Source organism: Cervus elaphus, chromosome 5, assembly GCF_910594005.1.
Source record: "Cervus elaphus chromosome 5, mCerEla1.1, whole genome shotgun sequence".
Taxonomy (NCBI): domain Eukaryota; kingdom Metazoa; phylum Chordata; class Mammalia; order Artiodactyla; family Cervidae; genus Cervus; species Cervus elaphus.
Window position 1 is genome coordinate 63419717 of NC_057819.1, and position 21837 is coordinate 63441553.

General features: G+C 41.5%; 1 protein-coding gene across 4 annotated transcripts in view; it reads left to right on the top strand.

Annotated features, from left to right (window-relative positions):
- FHIP1A (FHF complex subunit HOOK interacting protein 1A) overlaps positions 1 to 21837 on the top strand; it is a 291239-nt gene that overhangs the window by 204631 nt on the left and 64771 nt on the right. For all 4 annotated transcript variants that reach the window (XM_043902607.1, XM_043902606.1, XM_043902605.1 and 1 more), the window contains 2 exons: positions 12975 to 13133; positions 15264 to 15350. In XM_043902607.1, the coding sequence (XP_043758542.1) occupies positions 12975 to 13133; positions 15264 to 15350 (246 nt within the window). The remainder of the gene's footprint in view (positions 1 to 12974; positions 13134 to 15263; positions 15351 to 21837) is intronic.

The following is a 21837-nucleotide window of genomic DNA, read 5'->3' on the forward strand; positions in this document are numbered from 1 at the left end:
GTGTCTGATGAATATTTGTTTTAGGGGGAACAAATGAGTGAAAATTTTGAGAAATAGAGTTAAGTTCAGGGCACCATATGTCTCTTTTCTTCCAGCTTCTGACCAACAGAATCAGAAATTGCAGAAAGTGTGTGTGTGGGCTCAGTCACTCAGTCATGTCCAACTCTTTGTGGCTCCATGGATTGTAACCCTCCAGGCTCCTCTGTCCATGAGATTTTGTAGGCAAGAGTACTGGAGTGGGTTGCCATTTCCCCCAAAGACCGAGAGTCAGATGGGAAGTAAAGAACTGATTCCACTCATCTGTGCCAGCATAATAAATCTCCTTTCCTTATTTCCTTCAACAGTATTATAAACTAGATATAAATCCTTTTAAAAGAACATACCTTTAGGCAAAAGTGTAACTTCTCACCCTGAATCTGAGTGTCTGTATTAGTTTTCTTTTATTTTTATTTATTTTTTATTTTTTTATTAGTTGGAGGCTAATTACTTCACAAGTTTTCTTTTAAAAAAGACCCACAACTAATTGGTTAGAGTGTAATTGCCTCACAGTGCTGCACTAGTTTCTGCTGTTGAGTGAAGTGAGTCAGCCCTGTGTATGCACATATCCCCTCCCTGGAGCCTCCCTTGCACCTCCACCCTCATCCCAGCCCTCTCGGCCCTCACAGAGCCCTGAGCTGAGCTTCCTGCGCCACACACAGCAGCTTCCTAGCAGCTGTATCAGTTTTCTATTGCCGCTGTAACACATTCCCAGAAACTCTGTGGCTTTAAATAACACTGATGCTTATCTTACAGTAGTATCATCTTACAATAGAGTACAAGTCCAACAGGTCTTACTGGGCCAACCTTAGGATGTTGACAAGGCTTGCTCCTTTTTGGAGACTCTCATGGTGAGTCCTTTTCCTCACCTTCTCCAGCTTCCAGAGGCCACCCACATCCCTCAACTCATGGCTCACTCCTTCCCTTCCACAGTCAGCAGTATGACATCTCTCTCACCATCCTTTTGGAGTCATGGCTCCCCCGACTCTGCTCCTCTGCCTCCCTCTCCACTTCCACAAGAACCCTTGTAATTATGTTGTGTTTACCTGGATCATCCAGAATTTAAAGATTTTTAAGATCATCCCTGCTTAAAGATTAGCTAATAGCACCCCTATTTCCATCTGCATCCTTAATTTTCCTTTGCCATAGAACCTAACTTGTTCATACACTCAGGAATTAGAATGTAGACAGCTTTGTGGGGGTTAGTCTGCCTCCCACAGTTACCGTATTCATTCAGTTTGGAGAGATCTTGGAGAAGTTTGATGAAGAACGCAGCATAGTCAGGATTCTTGTAGTTTAATCTGACCATGTAAGTTTGGGAGTTGTTAAGGAAGCAGGGACACCCATTAGGGTCTAGAAGCAAGAGTGATAGGAATGAGGATAGGAGAGGCACTGGATCTGAGCAGTGTTGTGACGACAGAGGCTCATTAAAGAACGAACTTTGTCACGAGGGGGCTGTGCAGAGATTTTGAGTTTGGCTTACTTGAATTGCTTCGAGTAGTTCTACTGTCCAAGAAGGAGTGCAGGTATTGAAACAAATCAAAATATTTGGGCAGTTCCCTCGGTCAGTATCTACAGGGCAATTTCAAAAAGGTACTGTTTTCAAAAGCATCACAATTCTAAAGTATCTTGAGGAAATCCAACAAATATGTAAAAGGCTTTGCAAGGAAAATTATGGAACTTTATTGAAGGGCATAAAATAAGACAGAAATAGATGGAAAGCCCTGCCGTTTGTAGATACTGTGTAGATAATGCTTTTCTGCAAATCAATCTGTGAAGTTAACACAATTTATGTTTTACAACTTTTTATTGTGGAAAAAAGCAGAACACAGAAATGGAACGAAATACAGAAATTTGAAAGAATACTAAAAGGAACACCATATACATAGTGCTTAAATTCAAAGTTGTTGATATGTGTCATACTTTGGTATACTTACCATCTGTGCTCTTTGTTTGTTTTTGCTGTGCCATTTGAAATTAAATTATAGACATCAAGTATTTTAATATGTATCTCCTTGTGTGTGTCCAAATAAGGACACGCTCTTACACAACCACACTACTGTTATTATACCTAAGAAAATTGTACAGTAGTTCTATAATATGATCTAATAACCAGTTTCCCAGTTATGCCGCAAATGACTTTTACAGATTCCACCCCCCACCCCAAACTAGAGTCCAATGCAAGGTACATTTCAAACTGTATACTTCCGACTGTCGTGTATCTCTGGTCTGTTAATTCACAACAGGTTGCCGTTTTTATCCTCATGGCGGTGACCTTGTAAGAGTTCAGCCAGTCTCTTTAGAACACTCCACGTTCTAGGTTTGTTTCTTTATGTAGTTTGACTGGTTCCTATCACTGGTATTTCCTGAAAATTGGGAGTTAGGTCTAAATGCCCGGTTAAATTTAGGTTAAGTACATTTCGTAAGAATACTTTATAGGTGATGCCATACACGGCAGGAAGCACATGTCAGGTTGGACCACTGTTCGTGATAGCATAGGTGATCACTTGGTTGTTTAAGGCGGTAATCCTTCGATCCCTGGGTTGTAAAGATAAAACTTCCCCTTTGTAAATTGTAAGGTATAATTGGTGAGATGTTAACATGACTTAAAATCCCAGTAGAGTTTTTGAAGGAACATGGCAAATTGATGCTAAATATCATATGCGTGCATGCTAAGCTGCTTCAGTCATGTCCGACTCTTTGCAACCCAGTGGATAGTAGCCCATCAGGCTCCTCTGTCCTTGGTTTTCTCCAGGCAAGAATAGTGGAGTGGGCGTCCATTCCCTCCTCCAAGGGGTCTTCCTGACCCAGGGATTGAACCTAAGTCTCTTATGTCTCCTGCATTGGCAGGTGGGTTCTTCACCACTTGCGCTACCTGGGAATAGCTGAAATAATTATATGAATAATGATAACTGTAATATATTTGTTGAGAGCTAACTATATGCCAGCTACTATTGTTAGTGCTTTATATGTGTTAATTCATTGATTTCTCACAACTATTGGAACTAGTGTTATTCTTCTTTTATAGATGAAGAAATTCAGGTACAGTGAGTGACTTGGTGTAAATTCATACAAGGCCACATGGCTAGTAAGAGAGAGGGTTAGGATTTGAACCGGAGCAGTCTGACTCAGTCACCCGTATGCTTAACCCCTATCTTGTACATGAGTGATAAAATATTAAGACTTTGTATAAAGCAATAATCATAAAGAAAAGATGTAAGAAGAAAAGCAACACCCAAGGATCAAATCTGCATCTCTTACATCTCCTGCATTGGCAGGTGGGCCCTTTACCACTAGTGCCGCCTGGGAAGCCCGTATGTTACACACGTATTTATTTGCAAATGGTTGGTACCCAAAATACATAAAAATATTTGTGATACTACAAATTAGTAAGAAAATGATGAAACGTGCATGAAGGATATGAACCAGCAGTTCCCAAACCTGATACATATGAAAATATGCTCATCTTCCCTAGCATCAAGTAAATACAAATGAACTTACAGTGAGACAACAGGCAATGGCATCAGAGTGGCTAACCATTAAGACGTCCAGTAACACCACGTTGGTACAGTAACTCAAGAAAGCAGAATGGCAATATTGCCCTGAGAGCTCAGTTGGTGAAGAATCTGCCTGCAATGCAGGAGACCTGGGTTCGATTCCTGGGTTGGGAAGATCCCCTGGAGAAGGGAAAGGCTACCACTCCAGTATTCTGGCCTAGAGAATTTCATGACTGTATATTCCGTGGGGTCTCAAAAAGTCAGACATGACTGAGCGACTTTCACTTTCAAGGAAATGTTTGCGTGCCATGTAGTCCTGCATCTTCACTTCTTGATATCTCCCCTAGGGAAGCCTGGCACATGTTTACAAGGGTACATGCACAGAGATATTCTGTGGAATAGTGATTTGAAGGAGAAAAAGAGAAATAAGAAAAAGATAAAATGGTATATACGATGTCAACAGAATACTCCTCAGCATTCAGAATGAATGAATCACTGAGCATTATTCCACTGCATCTATATCTATCTATCTACCACATCTTTTTTATCTATTCAACTCTTGATGGACACTTAGGTTGCTTGCATAACTTGGCTATTATAAATAGTGCTGCAGTGAACATCAGGTGGCTGTGTCTTTTTGAATTAGTGCTTTGTTTTCCTTGTATAAAAATGGAGTGAAATTTTGCCATTTGAAATAGCCTGGAGGGACCTGGGTGGTATTATGCTTAGGAAATAAATAAGAGACAGACACATACTGTATGTATTCACTTGTATGTGGAACCTAAATATGACAAAAGAGAAACAGACTCACAGATGCAGGGAACAAGCTAGTGGTCATCAGAGGGGAGAGGGGCTAGGATCAGGGCAAAATAGGGTGAATGGTACAGACTACTCGGTATAAAATAAGTTACAAGGATGTTATGTACAGCATAGGAATATAGTCAACATTTTATAATAATTTTGAATGGAGTCTAATGTATAAGAATATCAAGTTACTGTGTTGAATTATGTTGAAACTAATAATAAGTCAACTGTGTGTGCATGCTAAGTCACTTCCGTCAAGTCCAACTCTTTGCAACCCTCTGGGCTGTAGCCTGCCAGGCTCCTCTGTCCTTGGAATTCTCCAGGCAAGAATACTGGAGTGAGTTCCCGTGCCCTCTTCCAGGGGATCTTCCCGACGAGACTGCACCTGCGTCTCCTGTGGCTCCTGCATTGCAGGCAGATTCTTTTACCCCTGAGCCGCTGCAGAAGGCAAGTCAACTGTAGTTCAATAAAAAATAAATGAATTACATTTCACATTTATTAGCGTGTAACTGCACCTACATGTGTGAACACCAATAAACCTAAATGCAAAAAGCATAAAATCTAAAAACATAAAAAAGTAAGGAGCAAAATGTTCCATATAGTAATGTTAACATTTGCATAAAACTTATGTAAACTTTTAAGACAACATCTTAGTGTGTACTGTTTTTTTGATACATATGAATACAGTAGAAGTACAGAAACAGGCACAGAAATAATACATATTAAGCTCAGAACTGTGGTTACTTTTGGGTGCAAAGGAAGGAGAGATGATGGAGATTGGAATAGGGTTTAGCTCTACTTGTAATGTTTTGTTTTTTGAAAAATAAAGAGCACTCTGAAGAAATTGTGGCTGTCAGGAAGCATTTAACAGGAGGCTTCCCATGTGCTGTTATGGATCTGTCAGGAACCCTCTGGCCCTTATTAATTCCTGAATATTCAGGAATTAGGAGGAGAGGCACACCTTTCCCAGGGCTGAGGAATCCAGGCATTTCCTTTGTTAGTTTCTCATTATGGTGATAAGTACCCTCTTCTCTCTTTAATAGGGATCGCCTTGTGTTTTGTAAGTCTGGAATTTTAATCTTTATCTTTGCTGAGAGAAACTACAGTATATATGCCCACGCCATGTTGATTAAAACACCTTTGCTCCATCAGAGCTTTGGTCCCCGTGTCTTTCTTTCTTTCTCTTCCTCTCTTTCTCTTTATCTCTCTATTTCTGGCTGATTCCCTAGGGCGCGAAAGCTGGCTGCGTAACCCAGGGAATATTAGCCTCTTTCCTCCTTTCACTTTCTCATCGTCGACTCCGGACCACCAAGTTCTGGTCCATTAAAGGACCAACATATGGCAAAACTAAATCTGTTAAATCTTGGGGATGATTTTCTATTTTGTTTTACATGTTCGTAATATTTCATATTTTAAAGATTTAAGCATGTTTGGACTGGAATAGAGCCTATTTTTAGTGTTTAAATTTCCACTTACTAAGTTATAGGTAGATTTCACTGAGTAGTTGTTGCTTTTATAAAAACATGTTTTAAAACACAGTTCATTAAAATTGGAGGAAAAGCATCTCCAGCTGACCTTATTTGCTAGAAGGGAACACAGTGCTTCGTTGTGTTAAGTTGCCCCTTAGGATAGATCCCGTAATCTCATTTGTTCCCAGTTTTCTATAATTACATCTGACAACATAATTTAAAAAAAAAGACCTCTTTATGTTGAAGATAAAAGCATACTCTATTAACCATCTGGCTAAGGACCACAATTGACAAAAAGCTTTTTCTAATTAGTATGATTGTCAAAGTGTGTTAGCATCAGGCTTTGGAAAGAGTAATGGCTCTTTAAGGAAACTGGACCACTTTTGGAAACTTTTGTTCTGTGGTTTATAGGAAGAGCTTGCTGTTTCTGCCTCTTGTCTCAGGATGTGTTTTCCCAAGAAGAGAAAGATAATAAGGATACTCTAGGGAAGAATTTAGTGCCCACGAATGGTTGGGGACTCTGAATGACCCTCGCTTCTTATGATTTTTTAAAACCAAGTATTGATGATTAAGCCCTTGTCACTTGTTACATGTTGGCAGAAGTTGAAAACAGCCTATATATACATTTGGAAATGCACATTGAAATAAGCAACCTTTAGGTACACAGCCGCAGGTAGAAAGTTATTTATCCCATATCTAAAATTTATGAGGCTTTTTATTTTGGCATGTTGTCGCAAATGGTCCCTACCAGGTGTTTCGCTGCTAGCTTCAGACTAAAGCCATCTGCTGACAGTCTTCTTTGCTTTTGCTGAAATTAACTGGGTACTATTAGGTGTTTAAAGTTAAAGGTGAACCTTTCCTGATGGTTCACTGCTCTGTGCTCGTCATTTTTTTCCCCCCTCCATTGGAAACGTTGCTGTGTATAAACCATGATGTCCACTTCTTTACATGCATGATTTCTTCTAATCATTGCAACAACTCAGTGAGGAGACTGAGCTTTGGAGGGCTTTAATAACTGCCTGTTAGTGGCAAAGTCAAAGCCATGGTCATCTGATACTGAAATCTATGGTCTCAGCAATTAGCATGCTGCTCTGTCCTGCTGTCAGGGACATAGTTTGCTTTTCTCATTGTTGGTCATCTTTAGCATTTTATGTGGTCATTCGTTTTTTTTAAGACTTGAGAAAAGATAAATTAAAAATATTGGATTATAGGACTTCCCTGGTGATCCAGTGCAGGGGATCGGGTTTGATCCCTGGTCAGGGAACTAAGATTGTGCATACCACACGGCACAGCCAAAAACAATGGTGGTGGTGGGGAGGGGGTGGTGATGCTACTATGTTGGGAATAAGTATAATGTTTTACCATCACTTTTTGGTGGTCAGGATTAATAAAGGGCTAAAAGAATGGATGAGCATTTAAAAATATTAACTGTTGAATGTCAATATATATTTTGAATTTTTAAGTTAAAATTGTCTTAGATTATATCATTAAACTCTTGGCAAAATTATCTGCAAACCTGTTGTTGCCTCTCCTTTCTCTTCTTCCTGTTCCCATAATATTCCCTGCATTGTTTTTTTGAATGATGAGTGAATAAAGGTCAGCAGGAAGTAGTCACCAGTAGTAACAGTCTTTCTTGCATTTACCGGTTAATCAGCTGTCTCCTCCGTCTCACCTGGTCAGACTTGTTCAGTGCTTGTTCCCCAGTCCTGACATGGTGCCTGGCCTATCGTTGGTGTTCTAGAAATGCATGTAGACTGGATGAAGGAATCTGAAATCTGAGCAACGTCTTGGAAAGGATAAATATTTAGCAGAAAGGATTTGCAGTCTTGCTCTTAAGACCATGTAGTCCTCTTCATTCTGCAGACTCTTCTCTCCCATGTTTCTTTGCTGTGCTGGAGACAATTGCAGGTCTGTTCTCTGGCTCCGCTTCTAGAGGCGAGAACCGCACAGCTGTCGGCGTCCAGGGGACACACTGCACTGTCCTCCCGTGCAGGCGGGTGGAGTTCCCGTCTCAGCCATGCCCTTTTCAGGACACTCTTTAAAAAAAGTGAATATTAGGTATGTGTTATTTTTAATTACTGTCACTGATGGATGTAATTTGAAAATTAATGTTGCTGTAATTATATTGATATACTGAAGTTATTCCCAGCTTCTTAGTCAGACAAATTAAGCCTGTCTTTATGAATTCATCTTGAAAGGCTCAAAGTGGTTAAGGAATCGGGAGTATGCAGAATTAAAGCCTTTCTTCTGTGGTTAATTTAGCATGAGTTAGCAAATGTAATTGATTTTAAAAATGGGGCATCAAGATTAGATTTCCCTTCAAGGAGAACTTTTGGTCTCTGTTCTTTCTTGCCAGAGGTTTCTGATTTATAACAAGGAGCTCACTGGGGTCACATTCAAAACAGGAATTAAAGTGATTTGTTTGGGTTTGCTGACAAGGAGTTAAATGCTTTAAATAGGGGACATTCTTTCTTGGGACTGCAGATGCCCTGATTTTGAAAAAGAGATACACGGGCTGTCTTGTTGCCTGCTGTATACTCTGTGCTTAACATCGCGCCTGTCCTGAGGGTGCTCAGCGACTTTTATTTTAAACAAGAGACTGAATGAATGAGTTAATGAAGGTCACTAGGACACAGAACAGAGAAGTGTATATGATCTTTTGATTTTCCAGTGTTGAAATGGCTCATCTCCTTCCCTTGCCCCCTCACACACTCAGCCGTGGCTGCTGTGCCCCGCCCCACCCCTTCCAGCCCCGCCCCCACTCCCTCCCGTGGCGTCTGTCATCCGGTTTCTCTGCACCCAGACCTCCTGGTGCCCGGTGGCCAGGTCCGCCCTGTATTATTGACGGCTGTGTTACTCAGGGAAAGTACTGCTAGGGTCTGACTGGCAGATCACCCCAGTCTGCAGGGTGGACGGGAGTGAACTGGTCAGGCCAGGGGAGATGGAGAAGACAGACCTTAAACTAACGCACGCAAGGAAGGCAGTTGCTGTACGGAGGGCTGCAGGGGGCGCTGTGGGAACAAGCCAGGGGAAAGGGGGAGGCGACAGTTGGTAGATACTTTTTCCAAGTATGGCATACCTGGAGCCACACCTCCTGACTTTCCCTGTCTGATGTCAGGCACCATGGATTGTCATAGCTCACCATCTGAAGCTCCCTTCCCTTCTCTCTCTGGTCTGTATAAAGCCTGAGGTCTCATCTTTTTGTCTTTTCATACCGTTCACGGGCTTCTCAAGGCAAGGATACGGAAGTGGTTTGCCATTGCCTTCTCCAGTGGACCATGTTTTGTCAGAACTCTCCACCATGACCTGTCCATCTTGGGTGGCCCTACACGCATGGCTCATAATTTCATTGAGTTAGACCATGCTGTGGTCCATGTGATCAGTTTGATTGGTTTTCTGTGATAGTGCTTTTCATTCTGTCTACTCTCTTATGATTATACAGTGGGAATGACAGATAGACAAGGGACTAGATCTGATAGAGTGCCTGAAGAACTATGGACGGAGGTTTGTGCCATTGTACAGGAGGCAGTGATCAAGACCATCCCCAAGAAAAAGAAAAGCAAAAAGGCAAAATGGCTGTCTGAGGAGGCCTTACAAACAGCTGAGAAAAGAAGAGAAGTGAAAGGCAAAGGAGAAAAGGAAAGATATTCCCATTTGGATGCAGAATTCCAAAGAACAGCAAGGAGAGATAAGAAAGCCTTCCTCAGTGATCAATGCAAAGAAATAGAGGAAAATAACAGAATGGGAAAGACTAGAGATCTCTTCAAGAAAATTAGAGATACCAAGGGAACATTTCATGCAAACACGGGCTCAATAAAGGACAGAAATGGTATGGACCTAACAGAAGCAGAAGATATTAATAAGAGGTGGCAAGAATACACAGAAGAACTGTACAAAAAAGATCTTCATGACCCAGATAATCATGATGGTGTGATCACTCACCTAGAGCCAGACATCCTGGAATGTGAAGTCAAGTGGGCCTTAGGAAGCATCACTACGAACAAAGCCAGTGGAGGTGGTGGAATTCCAGTTGAGCTATTTCAAATCCTAACAGATAATGCTGTGAAAGTGCTGCACTCAATATGTCAGCAAATTTGGAAAACTCAGCAGTGGCCACAGGACTGGAAAAGGTCAGTTTTCATTCCAATCCCAAAGAAAGACAATGTCAAAGAATGCTCAAACTACCGCACAGTTGCACTCATTTCACGTGCTAGTAAAGTAATGCTCAAAATTCTCCAAGCCAGGCTTCAACAGTATGTGAACCGTGAACTTCCAGATGTTCAAGCTGGTTTTAGAAAAGGCAGAGGAACCAGAGATCACACTGCCAACATCCGTTGGATCGTTGAAAAAGCAAAGGAGTTCCAGAAAGACATCTACTTCTGCTTTATTGACTATGCTAAAGCCTTCGACTGTGGGGATCACAACAAACTGTGGAAAATTCTGAAAGAGATGGGAATACCAGACCACTTTACCTGCCTCCTGAGAAATCTGTATGCAGGTCAAGAAGCAACAGTCAGAACCAGACATGGAGCAACAGACTGGTTCCAAATTGGGAAAAGAGTACGTCAAGGCTGTGTATATTGTATAAGTTAAATAAGTATTGCTTATTTAACTTATATGCAGAGTACATCATGAAAAATGCTGGACTGGATGAAGCACAAGTGGGAATCAAGATTGCTGGGAGAAATATCAGTAACCTCATATATGCAGATGACACCACCCTTACGGCAGAAAGTGAAGAAGAACTAAAGAGCCTCTTGATGAGGGTGAAAGAGGAGGGTGAAAAAGTTGACTTAAAACTCAGCATTCAAAAAACTAAGATCATGGCATCTGGTCCCATCACTTCATGGCAAATAGATAGGGAAAAAGTGGAAACAGTGAAAGGTTTTCTTTTCTTGGGTTCCAAAATCACTGCAGATGGTGACTGCAGCCATGAAATTAAAAGATGCTTACTCCTTGGAAAAAAAGTTATGACCTAGACAGCATATTAAAAAGCAGAGACAGTACTTTTCTGACAAAGGTCCATCTAGTCAAAGCTATGGTGTTTCCAGCAGTCATGTATGGATGTGAGAGTTGAACTATAAAGAAAGCTGAGCACTGAAGAATTGATGCTTTTGAACTGTGGTGTTGGAGAAGACTCTTGAGAGTCCCTTGGACTGCAAGGAGATCCAACCAGTCTATCCTAAAGGAAATCAGTCCTGAATATTCATTGGAAGGACTGATGCTAAAGTTGAAACTCCAATACTTTGGCCACCTGATGTGAAGAATGGACTCATTAGAAAAGACTCTGATGCTGGGAAAGATTGATGGCAGGAGGAGAAGGGGATGACAGAGGATGAGATGGTTGGATGACATGACACCAGAGTTTGAGTAAACTCTGGGAGTTGGTGATGGACAGGGAAGCTTTGTGTGCTGCAGTCCACGGGATTGCAAACATTTGGACACGACTGAGTGACTGAACTGTACTGAACTGAATTGAGGTCTCATCTCCATGCGATGGCTCCAGAGCTCTGTCTACTGGGCTTTCCACTGGTTTGTCCCTTCAGTTCTGTGTCTGACCTGCAGAATACTGCAGGGTCTGATTCAGGCATGCCTCGCCAGGCTCCTTCCACCTGTAAATCTTCACTCCAGTAATACTGCAGTTCTCTTCATTCCCGGAAGGTGCCATCTTTTTTTGCTCCTTCATGCTTTTCACATCCTCTGCTCCAAATATTCTTGCTTCCAACAATATAAGAACTTTTAAAAATAATAAAGCTCAATAAGAACTTTTTTTGGCTCTTACTCATTCTTCAGCAGCTCTTGGGTATCACTTCTTCTGAGAACATTTCATGCTCCTAACACTCCAAGTCTGGGTTTATCCACAGTGACATATTTTCTCTGATGTAGTCTGAGCATTTATTACACTCCTATAATTGCCTGTTATCTCTTATTAGTCTGTGAGATTGGTGAATGCTTTGCTATGTCTTCTCTGGGCCTAACTCAGAAGGGGCTGTTTTCTTGAATGCTTCTGTCCTGTTTGAGCTCCTTATAACCTTAGGTTTACCCTAGAGCAGCACCTTTCACAGGTCACTCCCTTGCTTCTGTTCTGGGCACTTCCTGTCCATCCTTTGCACACCTGCCAGGTCGGCATCCCTACGGTGCTGGCTAGCATCACTTCCATGTACCGTGAAATCCACTGTTTTCCTTGGGTCCGTTTTCCACAAGGTAAAGCTAGCAGGCACTCAGCATAAGTGAGTGTCTGCTAGTTTTTTCTGCATTTTGTATGTTTCTGTCTTGGTTTAAGGCATCAGCATTTTCTTAATGACCAAGCTGGAAAACGTGACAGTTTGGAGTTCTCATTGATCCGCGGTGACTGAAGCCGAGCGCTGGCAGCGTTACCCAGGAACAGAGCAGGGGGAGGAGGTAAACCTCCTGCCTTTGGGTTAAGACTGGGTTGGTGGATATTTCAGTTAGAGCACCCCCCTCCGCCTGATATGTGCGCCTGCCGTTTCTTAATCCTTTTTCCCCACTGCCGATGCTTCAGTTTAGACCTCTCCAGCTCGATTTGAAATACCGTCATCACATCTATCTGACCCGTGACCCCAGGGGTTTCTTCTAGACTGTGGAGATGAGATGAGCGTGCCTTCTAGAGTGGCAACAGCGTGTGTCAGCCACGACCTTGACCACGCCTGCCGGAATCTTTCTCATACAGCTGCTCGTGGTTCTCCTGTGACGCCTTCTGCCCCGGCCGCCTGAGTCTCAGGCGCTCCCGGTGGACAGGGGTGTGGGCCGTGTCTGGGTGTGCACTCAGTGGTGTGGGACACAACACGTTGTTGCTGAGTTCGCTCCTCTACTGCACACACTGGGGGCCGTAACCGTGTTTCCTTCATCTTGGGTCTGTCTCCCTCCCCGCACCCCAGCCCAGCGTTGGCCGGCACCGGAGAGATCAGCAGCCCGTGGTACCGTGGTATCCGTGGAGGTATCAGCCGAGGACCCGGTGCTCCTGTTCCTCCTCCCGCCTCCTTCCAGCATCCTTCTGGGTTCCCTCCAGGCTGACAGCCTCTCAGGCGGGAACCCCTCGCTACCTGAAGTGCAGTCCGGGCCAGCGGCAGTGGCGTCGAGTGGGAGCCACAGCTGCAGGTGAAGAACCCAGGGGAAGTACTGATTGCATTCTCGTTTCTGAACCCAGGTGCTTGCGACGGGGCTCAGCGGCCTGTACTCTTCGCTGCCTACCAAGCTGGAGGAGAAGGGCGAGGAGTGGCACTGCCTGCTGAGGGACGACTGGCTCCTGCTCCCGCCGCTGGTGCAGTTCATGAACTCGCTGGAGTTCTGCAACGCCGTCATTCAGGTGAGAGCGGCCAGGGTCCACCACGGTCTTTGAGGACACAGCGATATGCTGAGTCAGCTGATCACATCGGCGTTCCTTCTCTTATTGCAGTCAGCGTTTGTGGAACACTGATGCTTTTCTTTAAACCTGTTGAATGTCCTGGAATGAGTAAAAATGTTGGTTTATAGGTTTGGGGGAAGTTTTAATTGAGAAAAAAAAAGAGTATATTTCCTTTATCTTCCTTATAAAAAGTGTTAATTCTGTTTTGATTAGCCATTTAACCATCAAAAATAAGTTCAATGCTGGACTCATTAAATAGATATTTTTAGGCTTCTAAGTACTCCAAATTATACCATTTTTACTTCAAGGTCTTCTTGGGAGTCTACAAAGCAAAACACTTTATTTTGCTTAATTGTGCATACTACATAAAGGATATTGTTATCTCAATTGAATTTAGAAGACGTTAAGCATCTTCTTAACAACACAAATTAAATTTGCTTTGAAATTGGCCTGCTTCGGGGGAAGAACAGCCACTGAACTCAAGTATATTTGGCTTTTTGATTAGATTTTTACCTTCAAATTTCTTGTTACTGTTTTCAATAAAAAATCAGATTGTATATATACTTAAGGGTGTAGTAGGTTTTCATTGAAAAATGTTTTATTTCTATATAGGACAAATATTACCTTAATACTAGATTTATTAAGAAATAAAATTTCTTTATGGTGATTGTAAGGGGGAAAATGTTAGTTATAATCTGTTTCTCTATCAAATGAAAAAATAGCTTCTGGAAGAAAATGCAAGTAAATTACTTCAGTTCCCGTCTCATTTTTATTGCTAAGTCAAAGGAGATTTTATTTATGTATAAGATAAATGGATTACATCTTAAGTTGTTTTTTCCTTTAGTGTTACAGTCTATCAACATTTTCTCTTGTGGAAGTTTGTAGAAATAAAAAAGATGTAACTATTAGTTTCTCCCCAAATGTACACAGAGAGGGAGATTATCAGTAATTTAAAGATCTAGCCGCACTTCCCTAGAAATTGCTTTTTACTTTATTGTTTGACTCTGTTTTTATTTTTTTTAAAGAAAGAGAAAGCTAACAAGCATGGTTGAGAACAGAGATATGATATAGTTTATATCATATTCTGAGACTGAAGCCATATGCTTTTAAGATTTTTTGTTTGGGGGTACTACTGCAAAGATTACAGTTGACCTTTGCATCTGCAGGTTTCACAGCTGTGGATTCTACCAACAGATCTGAAAGTATTTCTGGAAGAATCCAGAAAGTTCCAAAGGGCAAAACTTGAATTTACTGTATGCCAGCAACTATTTACATAGCATTTATATTGTGGTTACAACTATTTGTATTTTATTAGCCATTATAAAGTAATTTAGAGATGATTTATAGTATATGGGAAGATGTATGTAGATTATATGAAAATACTATGCCATTTTTATTTATAAGAGACTTAAGCATCCACAGATTTGGGTATTGTGGCAGTGGGGGCTGGTCATCCCAGAACCAATTCCCCATAGATACTGGGGATGATTGTATTTATAAAAGACGTCAGTAAGGCTTATCCATACTAAATATATTTTGAAAGTTAAATATAGGAAATGTTGTACCTCTGATAATGTTTTCTGCTTTTTAGCATTACTGTTTTTTATGAAAAGATTTTCTAAATGCCTTCCTCCCCAATATAAATGATTTTATCAGAGAATGCATTTCAAAATGAGAAATTTTTTCTGCTGACAAAATAAATGGTTTTAACTGTCCATTTTGACAGTTATTTTTTTAAAATTAGTCACAAGTTGAGATAGGACATAGATGAAGTTATAGAGCAAAAATTATCCATTCCAGGTTGTTGACTTTCATTTATGAGCCCATGTACATATTCAGTCTATTTATTATATGTTTTTTATTTTTTTTTCAAACAGAAATTTTAAATTACTGGTTTTAAAATTTGGAAGTCCAGACTATTTTTTTATACTGGAATAAACCATCTGGAAAAATTACATGGTGGTTTGAAGTGTGAATTATTCTTTAGCCATGAAATAAATGGCCAACATTTGGATATCCTTTTTGAATTCAGGTTTGATTTTAAGAAGATCTAAAGATTGTCTTTTTCATGCCTGTTTGTTTCTCTCTTAGGTGGCCCACCCCTTGATTCGTAATCAGCTTGTCAATTATATTTACAACGGGTTCTTGGTACCGGTCTTGGCTCCAGCTCTGCATAAGGTCAGTGACAGGCTGATGTCATCTTTTGTCTGTTTCTTCTACAACTGATAGAAACCGAGGAAGGGAGACACAGTATACTTGACTTGGTAGTGACTGAGCTTTATTATCCTTCTCATTTCATCCATGTTCCTTACCAGTGTCAATTACAGATCTTAATGATGGTGACAGCTTAAGTCTGACAGGATCCATTTGACGTGTGAATGAATATCAAGTAAGCTGGTCTAAATGAACATTGGCACCTGGACTGACTCTTGTGTCTACTTGAGTTCATAGGTAGCAGCCACTTGGAACTTTCTGTTAAGGTCTCCTCTGAGCTAACATGGCTCATAGTTTCATTGAGCTGGACAAGGCTGTGCTCCATGTGATCAGTTTGGTTAATTTTCTGTGATTGTGGTTTTCATTCTGTCTGCCCTCTGATGGATAAGGATTAGAGGCTTATGGAAGCTTCCTGTTGGGAGAGACTGACAGAGGGGGAAACTGGGTCTTGTTCTGACGGGCGGGGCCATGTTCAGTTCAGTCGCTCAGTCATGTCCGACTCTTTGCGACCCCATGGACGGCAGCAGGCCAGGCCTCCCTGTCCATCACCAACTCCCGGAGCTTACCCAAACTCATGTCCATTGAGTTGGTGATGCCATCCAGCCATCTCATCCTCTGTCGTCCCTTTCTCCTCCTGCCGTCAATCTTTCCCAGCATCAGGGGCTTTTCAAATGAGTCAGCTCTTTGCATCAGGTGGCCCAAGTATTGGAGTTTCAGCTTCCACATTAGTCCCTCCAACGAACACTCAGGACTGATTTCCTTTAGGATGGACTGGTTGGATCTCCTTGTAGTCCAAGGGACCTCCAGTGTCTTCTCCAACACCACAGTTCAAAAGTATCAATTCTTCAGCTCTTAGCTTTCTTTATAGTCGAACTCTCACATCCATACATGACTGTTGGAAAAACCATAGCTTTGACCGGATGGACCTTTTTTGGCAAAGTAATGTCTCTGCTTTTTAATATGCTGTCTAGGTTGGTCATAACTTTTCTCCCAAGGAGTAAGCGTCTTTTTATTTCATGGCTGCAGCCACTATCTGCAGTGATTTTGGAGCCCCCAAAATAAAGTCTCTCACTGTTTCTACTGTTTCTCCATCTATTTGCCATGAAGTGATGGGACCAGATGCCATGATCTTAGTTTTCTGAATGTTGAGCTTTAAGCCAACTTTTTCACTCTCCTCTTTCACTTTCATCAAGAGGCTCTTTAGCTCTTCTTCACTTTCTGCCATAAGGCTGGTGTCATCTGCATATCTGAGGTTATTGATATTTCTCCCAGCAATCTTGATTCCTGCTTGTGCTTCATCCAGCCTAGCATTTCTCGTGATGTACTCTGCATATAGGTTAAAATAAGCAGGGTGACAATATACAGCCTTGACATACTCCTTTTCCTATTTGGAACCAGTCTGTTGTTCCATGTCCAGTTCTAACTGTTGCTTCCTGACCTGCATACAGGTTTCTCAAGAGGCAGGTCAGGTGGTCTGGTATTCCCATGTCTTTCAGAATTTTCCACAGTTTATTGTGATCCACACAGTCAAAGGCTTTGGCATAGTCAATAAAGCAGAAATAGATGTTTTTCTGGAACTCTCTTGCTTTTTCCATGATCCAGCGGATGTTGGCAGTGTGATCTCTGGTTCCTCTGCCTTTTCTAAAACCAGCTTGAACATCTAAAAGTTCACGGTTCACGTATTGTTGAAGCCTGGCTTGGAGAATTTTGAGCATTACTTTGCCAGCGTGTGAGATGAGTGCAATTGTGCGGTAGTTTGAACATTCTTTGGCATTGCCATTCTTTGGGATTGGAATGAAAACTGACCTTTTCCAGTCCTGTGGCCACTGCTGAGTTTTCCAAATTCGCTGGCATATTGAGTGCAGCACTTTCACAGCATCATCTTTGAGGATTTGAAATAGCTCAACTGGAATTCCACCACCTCCACTGGCTTTGTTCGTAGTGATGCTTCTTAAGGCCCACTTGACTTCACATTCCAGGATGTCTGGCTCTAGGTGAGTGATCACGCCATCGTAATTATCTGGGTTGTGAAGATCTCTTTTGTATAGTTGTTCTGTGTATTCTTGCCACCTCTTTTTAATATCTTCTGCTTCTGTTAGGTCCATACCATTTCTGTCCTTTATTGAGCCCGTGTTTGCATGAAATGTTCCCTTGGTATCTCTAATTTTCTTGAAGAGATCTCTAGTCTTTCCCATTCTGTTATTTTCCTCTATTTCTTTGCATTGATCACTGAGGAAGATTTTATCATCTCTCCTTGCTGTTCTTTAGAACTCTGCATCCAAATGGGTATATCTTTCCTTCTCTCCTTTGCTTTTCGCTTCTCTTCTTTTCTCAGCTATTTGTAAGGCCTCCTCAGAGAGCCATTTTGCCTTTTTACATTTCTTTTTCTTGGGGATGGTCTTGATCACTGCCTCCTGTACAATGTCAAGAACCTCTGTCCATGGTTCTTCAGACATTCTGTCTATCAGATCTAATCCCTTGAATCTATTTGTTAAACAAGATGGTGGAGGAGTAGGATGGGGGACCATCGCTTCTTATTGTATTTTGCTTATTTGTTAGTTGCTTATTTGTATTTGTTAGTTGTTTATTTGTATTTTCCAAAACAAACAGCACACTTAGTTTGACTAGGAGTTTTGTGTTACTTCTGTGTTCAGGAAGTATTGTATTATAAAAATAAACCTTGTATTTGTTTCTGTGTTATCTTTCTGGTAAATGCCTTGCTGTTCTCGTGGAGGGTTGGGTGTCCTGTATTGAAGATCTATAAGCAAATGGGGCAATTTGCCTTTATGGGAGACTAGAATGGTGCCCTGAAAATTCCTTGGCCGTAATTATCCACAGTATACTTGCCTGGTAATTCCGACGGACAGAGGAGCCTTGCGGCCTGCAGTCCATGACATCGCAAAGAGTCGGACACGACTTTGCAACTAAACAACAACAATTATTCACAGACTGTCTTGCACATTTAGACTTTCTTCCTCATTTGTTCTCATCTTTTTTCTCATTGGCTGGCTGATACTAAATAATTTCCCAAGTCATTATAATAATACGTTATCAATCCCCTGCGTGTGAAGCTTCGGTTGCGTCTTTCAGAGATGAACATGTGTGTTGCCCTGCACGGCTGTACTGTGCTGTAGGATATAAAATGTGTACTTTTTGTGTTTGTTTTTTATGTACTGTTTGTGCAAAATTACTGTGAGGCTGTTACAGTACAGCACTAGATAACTATTGTGTTTGTTGTGTACCGAGGCTGACTTTGTTGGATTTACAGACAAATTGCACTTAACGTGCTCTTGGAACAGAACTTGTTCGTAGATAGGGGACTTCCTGTAGTTATGCTCGTAATTGTTATCTGTTCAGGATATTTTATGTTATTTTAATTAGCATACTTTAAAGTTACAGATATTAATGATAGCTGTTTATCCACAATCGAGGTTGAGATCCACCTCAGAGAGCTGTTAGGAAGCTCTGACTGGTCTCTGAGTACCTCCCCTTCATAGCACTTGGCACAAGTGGAATTCAGTTATTCAAAATGCAGGACCTTGGGTAATGTCTCCACAGTGCTCTGCCTGCTTCTTGAGGGTAGGATTCACCCCTGCTTTGTTTACTGGGGAATCCGGTGCTGAGCACAGAACCTTAGACCGGGGAGGTTGAGTAAACAGCACATATATGGAATGATGTTTGTTGAAATGTTGAACACTCGGTACATTTCCAGACAGTGGTTCATAGAGGAAAATAACAGTACCTACATATATGAACTAATATTGTTCTCAATTATGCCCACAGTTAAACTATGGGGTACAAAAATCATCAAATTATTAATACAAGCTTATTGTGGAAGTGACAGTACTGAATATATAAAATACAAAGTGAAAATGACTCTATTAGGCTGAATTGCTGTCCCTAAAAAATTCCTTGACATTTATCCATCACAGACCATTTCTCCCAGGGCTCTTTAGTGACTAGGGAGAGTGTTTCCTTCTTAATTTATTTTTCTCCCTGCTCTCCATTTTTCATTGTTTGTGTTTTTATTGTGTAGAATGAGAAGCTTTAGGAAGAAGCAGGGCACGGGGGGAGGTGAAGGGCCTCTCCGCGGGCTCTCAGCTCCCTGTGTGGTGGCTGAGGCCTCTCAGGAGCGGCAGGACAGGGGCTCGGAGCCGGGCAGGGGGACCAGAGCTTGGTGATTTTGAGGGCTCCTGGTGGGAGCACACGCACCCTGTGTCCTTGCCTTTAACACAGCAGGGGACTCCTGGAAGTCTCAGGTCTCCGAGATGGGCTCCAGTCTGTATTTTTCATATTCTGTGTCCCTCACTTTGAGTCTTCTTTAATATCCTAAATAAATTTCCCCTGTGGACTACCTCAGCTCCCAGCTTATGTCTAACATTTTAGTTTCCTGCCCTCAATGGTGGCAGTTTGCAGGGGTGAACTTACTCTCACTGTCTTATACATAGTGTAAATACATTTAGGCTTAAAAATCTTCCTGACTCACAGTCAGTACTCACAATGTTTCCACAGCATTTCTTAACCAGAGATGAAGTCATTACAAAGGGTAGAGGGTAGTAAAAGGTGGGAGGGGGGATGGGAATCTTGACAAGTGAAGAGCATCTCCTCCTGTCTTCTCCCCACTCTGCACACGTGTAAAATGCCTTGCACATATGCTGTCTCTGTGCTCTTTACCTTGTGCTGTGGAGTGGCCGTTTATTCTTCTGTGTTGGTGCAAAGGAGTATCTGCATAGTTTTCTGTAGTGTGTGTGTGTGTGTGTGTGTGTGTAGGCCCATAATCCCTTATTTACTCTCTGAACTTCAAGAAGTTCTGAAAGCTTCATATGGTGTTACAATAGATAGCTTACAGTGAACGGTGTTGGATTCATGATCTCTGAAGGAGTTTTGCTTGCTTCGGGACCAGAGACGCAGCTTCAGGCACTCGGAGCTTCGTGTGACAACAGTTTTATTGCAGTGCAAAAGGAATAGAGAAAGCTTCTGACACAGACGTCAGAAGGGGGCAGAGAGTTACTAACAACAGAAATGTCTTACCAGACCTACTGCCACAACATACATCTTAAGGTGACAGGATTAGTCAGAAGGTTCTTGTTAAGAAGGAGAACCAGGTCCTCAAGCAGGATGCATTGTTGTTCTATAATGGGCAAGATGAGTTATTTTGTTGTGTAATCAGTAGCTCCGGGCTTAAAGAAAGTTACTCTTAAAGATTGTTGTTGTAACAACTCAGAGTTTAAGGAAAAAACATCTTATGTGACTAAGAGGAAGGAATGTAGGGAAAAAAACGTTTGTCCCTTTCTCCTTCTTGAGAGCCCCGAACTCCTTATTAACCTACCTAAGAATTAACTCTCGCAGTCTGACCTTTGCTGAACTCATTTGGTGGCAAACCCATACCTGAACTGTCTCAAGGTTATTTATATTTATACCACTTGTGTTATATACAAACATTAGTTTGTATGTTTCATGGAAGACATATTAACATATGATTATAGAGTTTTTCCCTGGACCTGCTGGTTTGTTATGTCAGATATGACAGATGTATGTATATATTACTTTTTGAAAAATTTTGAATTACAAAATACACATGGTCTCCAGGGTTTTGGATAAGGGGTTCGAGCCTATTTTGGACATTTGGGGAAGGACCCATTTCTGGAGATGGGTGAAAATCATACTTTGTAAAAATCGTATTAAAGAAAATGACACCATGTTAATACGATTCATTTAGGAATTAGATCCAGCCACAGATACCGACATCACGTTGTCTAAAGCTGGTTATTGATGACCTTTGATTAATGGGACTGCCCTTATTCAGCAAGAGCAAGTTCTGTTGTCTCTGTCTGTATGTTTAATATATCAAAGCTCAGTTTTCAAGCCTAAACGTTTATTGGGATGGTCATATTAGTCTGAGTCCTCAGAGAAGAGGATGCCGCAATGGGATTACATGTGCAAGGATTTTTTTTTTTTTTTTTTTAATTTTTTTATTAGTTGGAGGCTAATTACTTCACAACATTTCAGTGGGTTTTGTCATACATTGATATGAATCAGCCATAGATTTACACTTATTCCCCATCCCGATCCCCCCTCCCATCTCCCTCTCCACCCGATTCCTCTGGGTCTTCCCAGTGCACCAGGCCGGAGCACTTGTCTCATGCATCCCACCTGGGCTGGTGATCTGTTTCACCATAGATAGTATACATGCTGTTCTTTTGAAACATCCCACCCTCACCTTCTCCCACAGAGTTCAAAAGTCTGTTCTGTATTTCTGTGTCTCTTTTTCTGTTTTGCATATAGGGTTATCGTTACCATCTTTCTAAATTCCATATATATGTGTTAGTATGCTGTAATGTTCTTTATCTTTCTGGCTTACTTCACTCTGTATAAGGGGCTCCAGTTTCATCCATCTCATTAGGACTAGTTCAAATGAATTCTTTTTGACGGCTGAGTAAAATTCCATGGT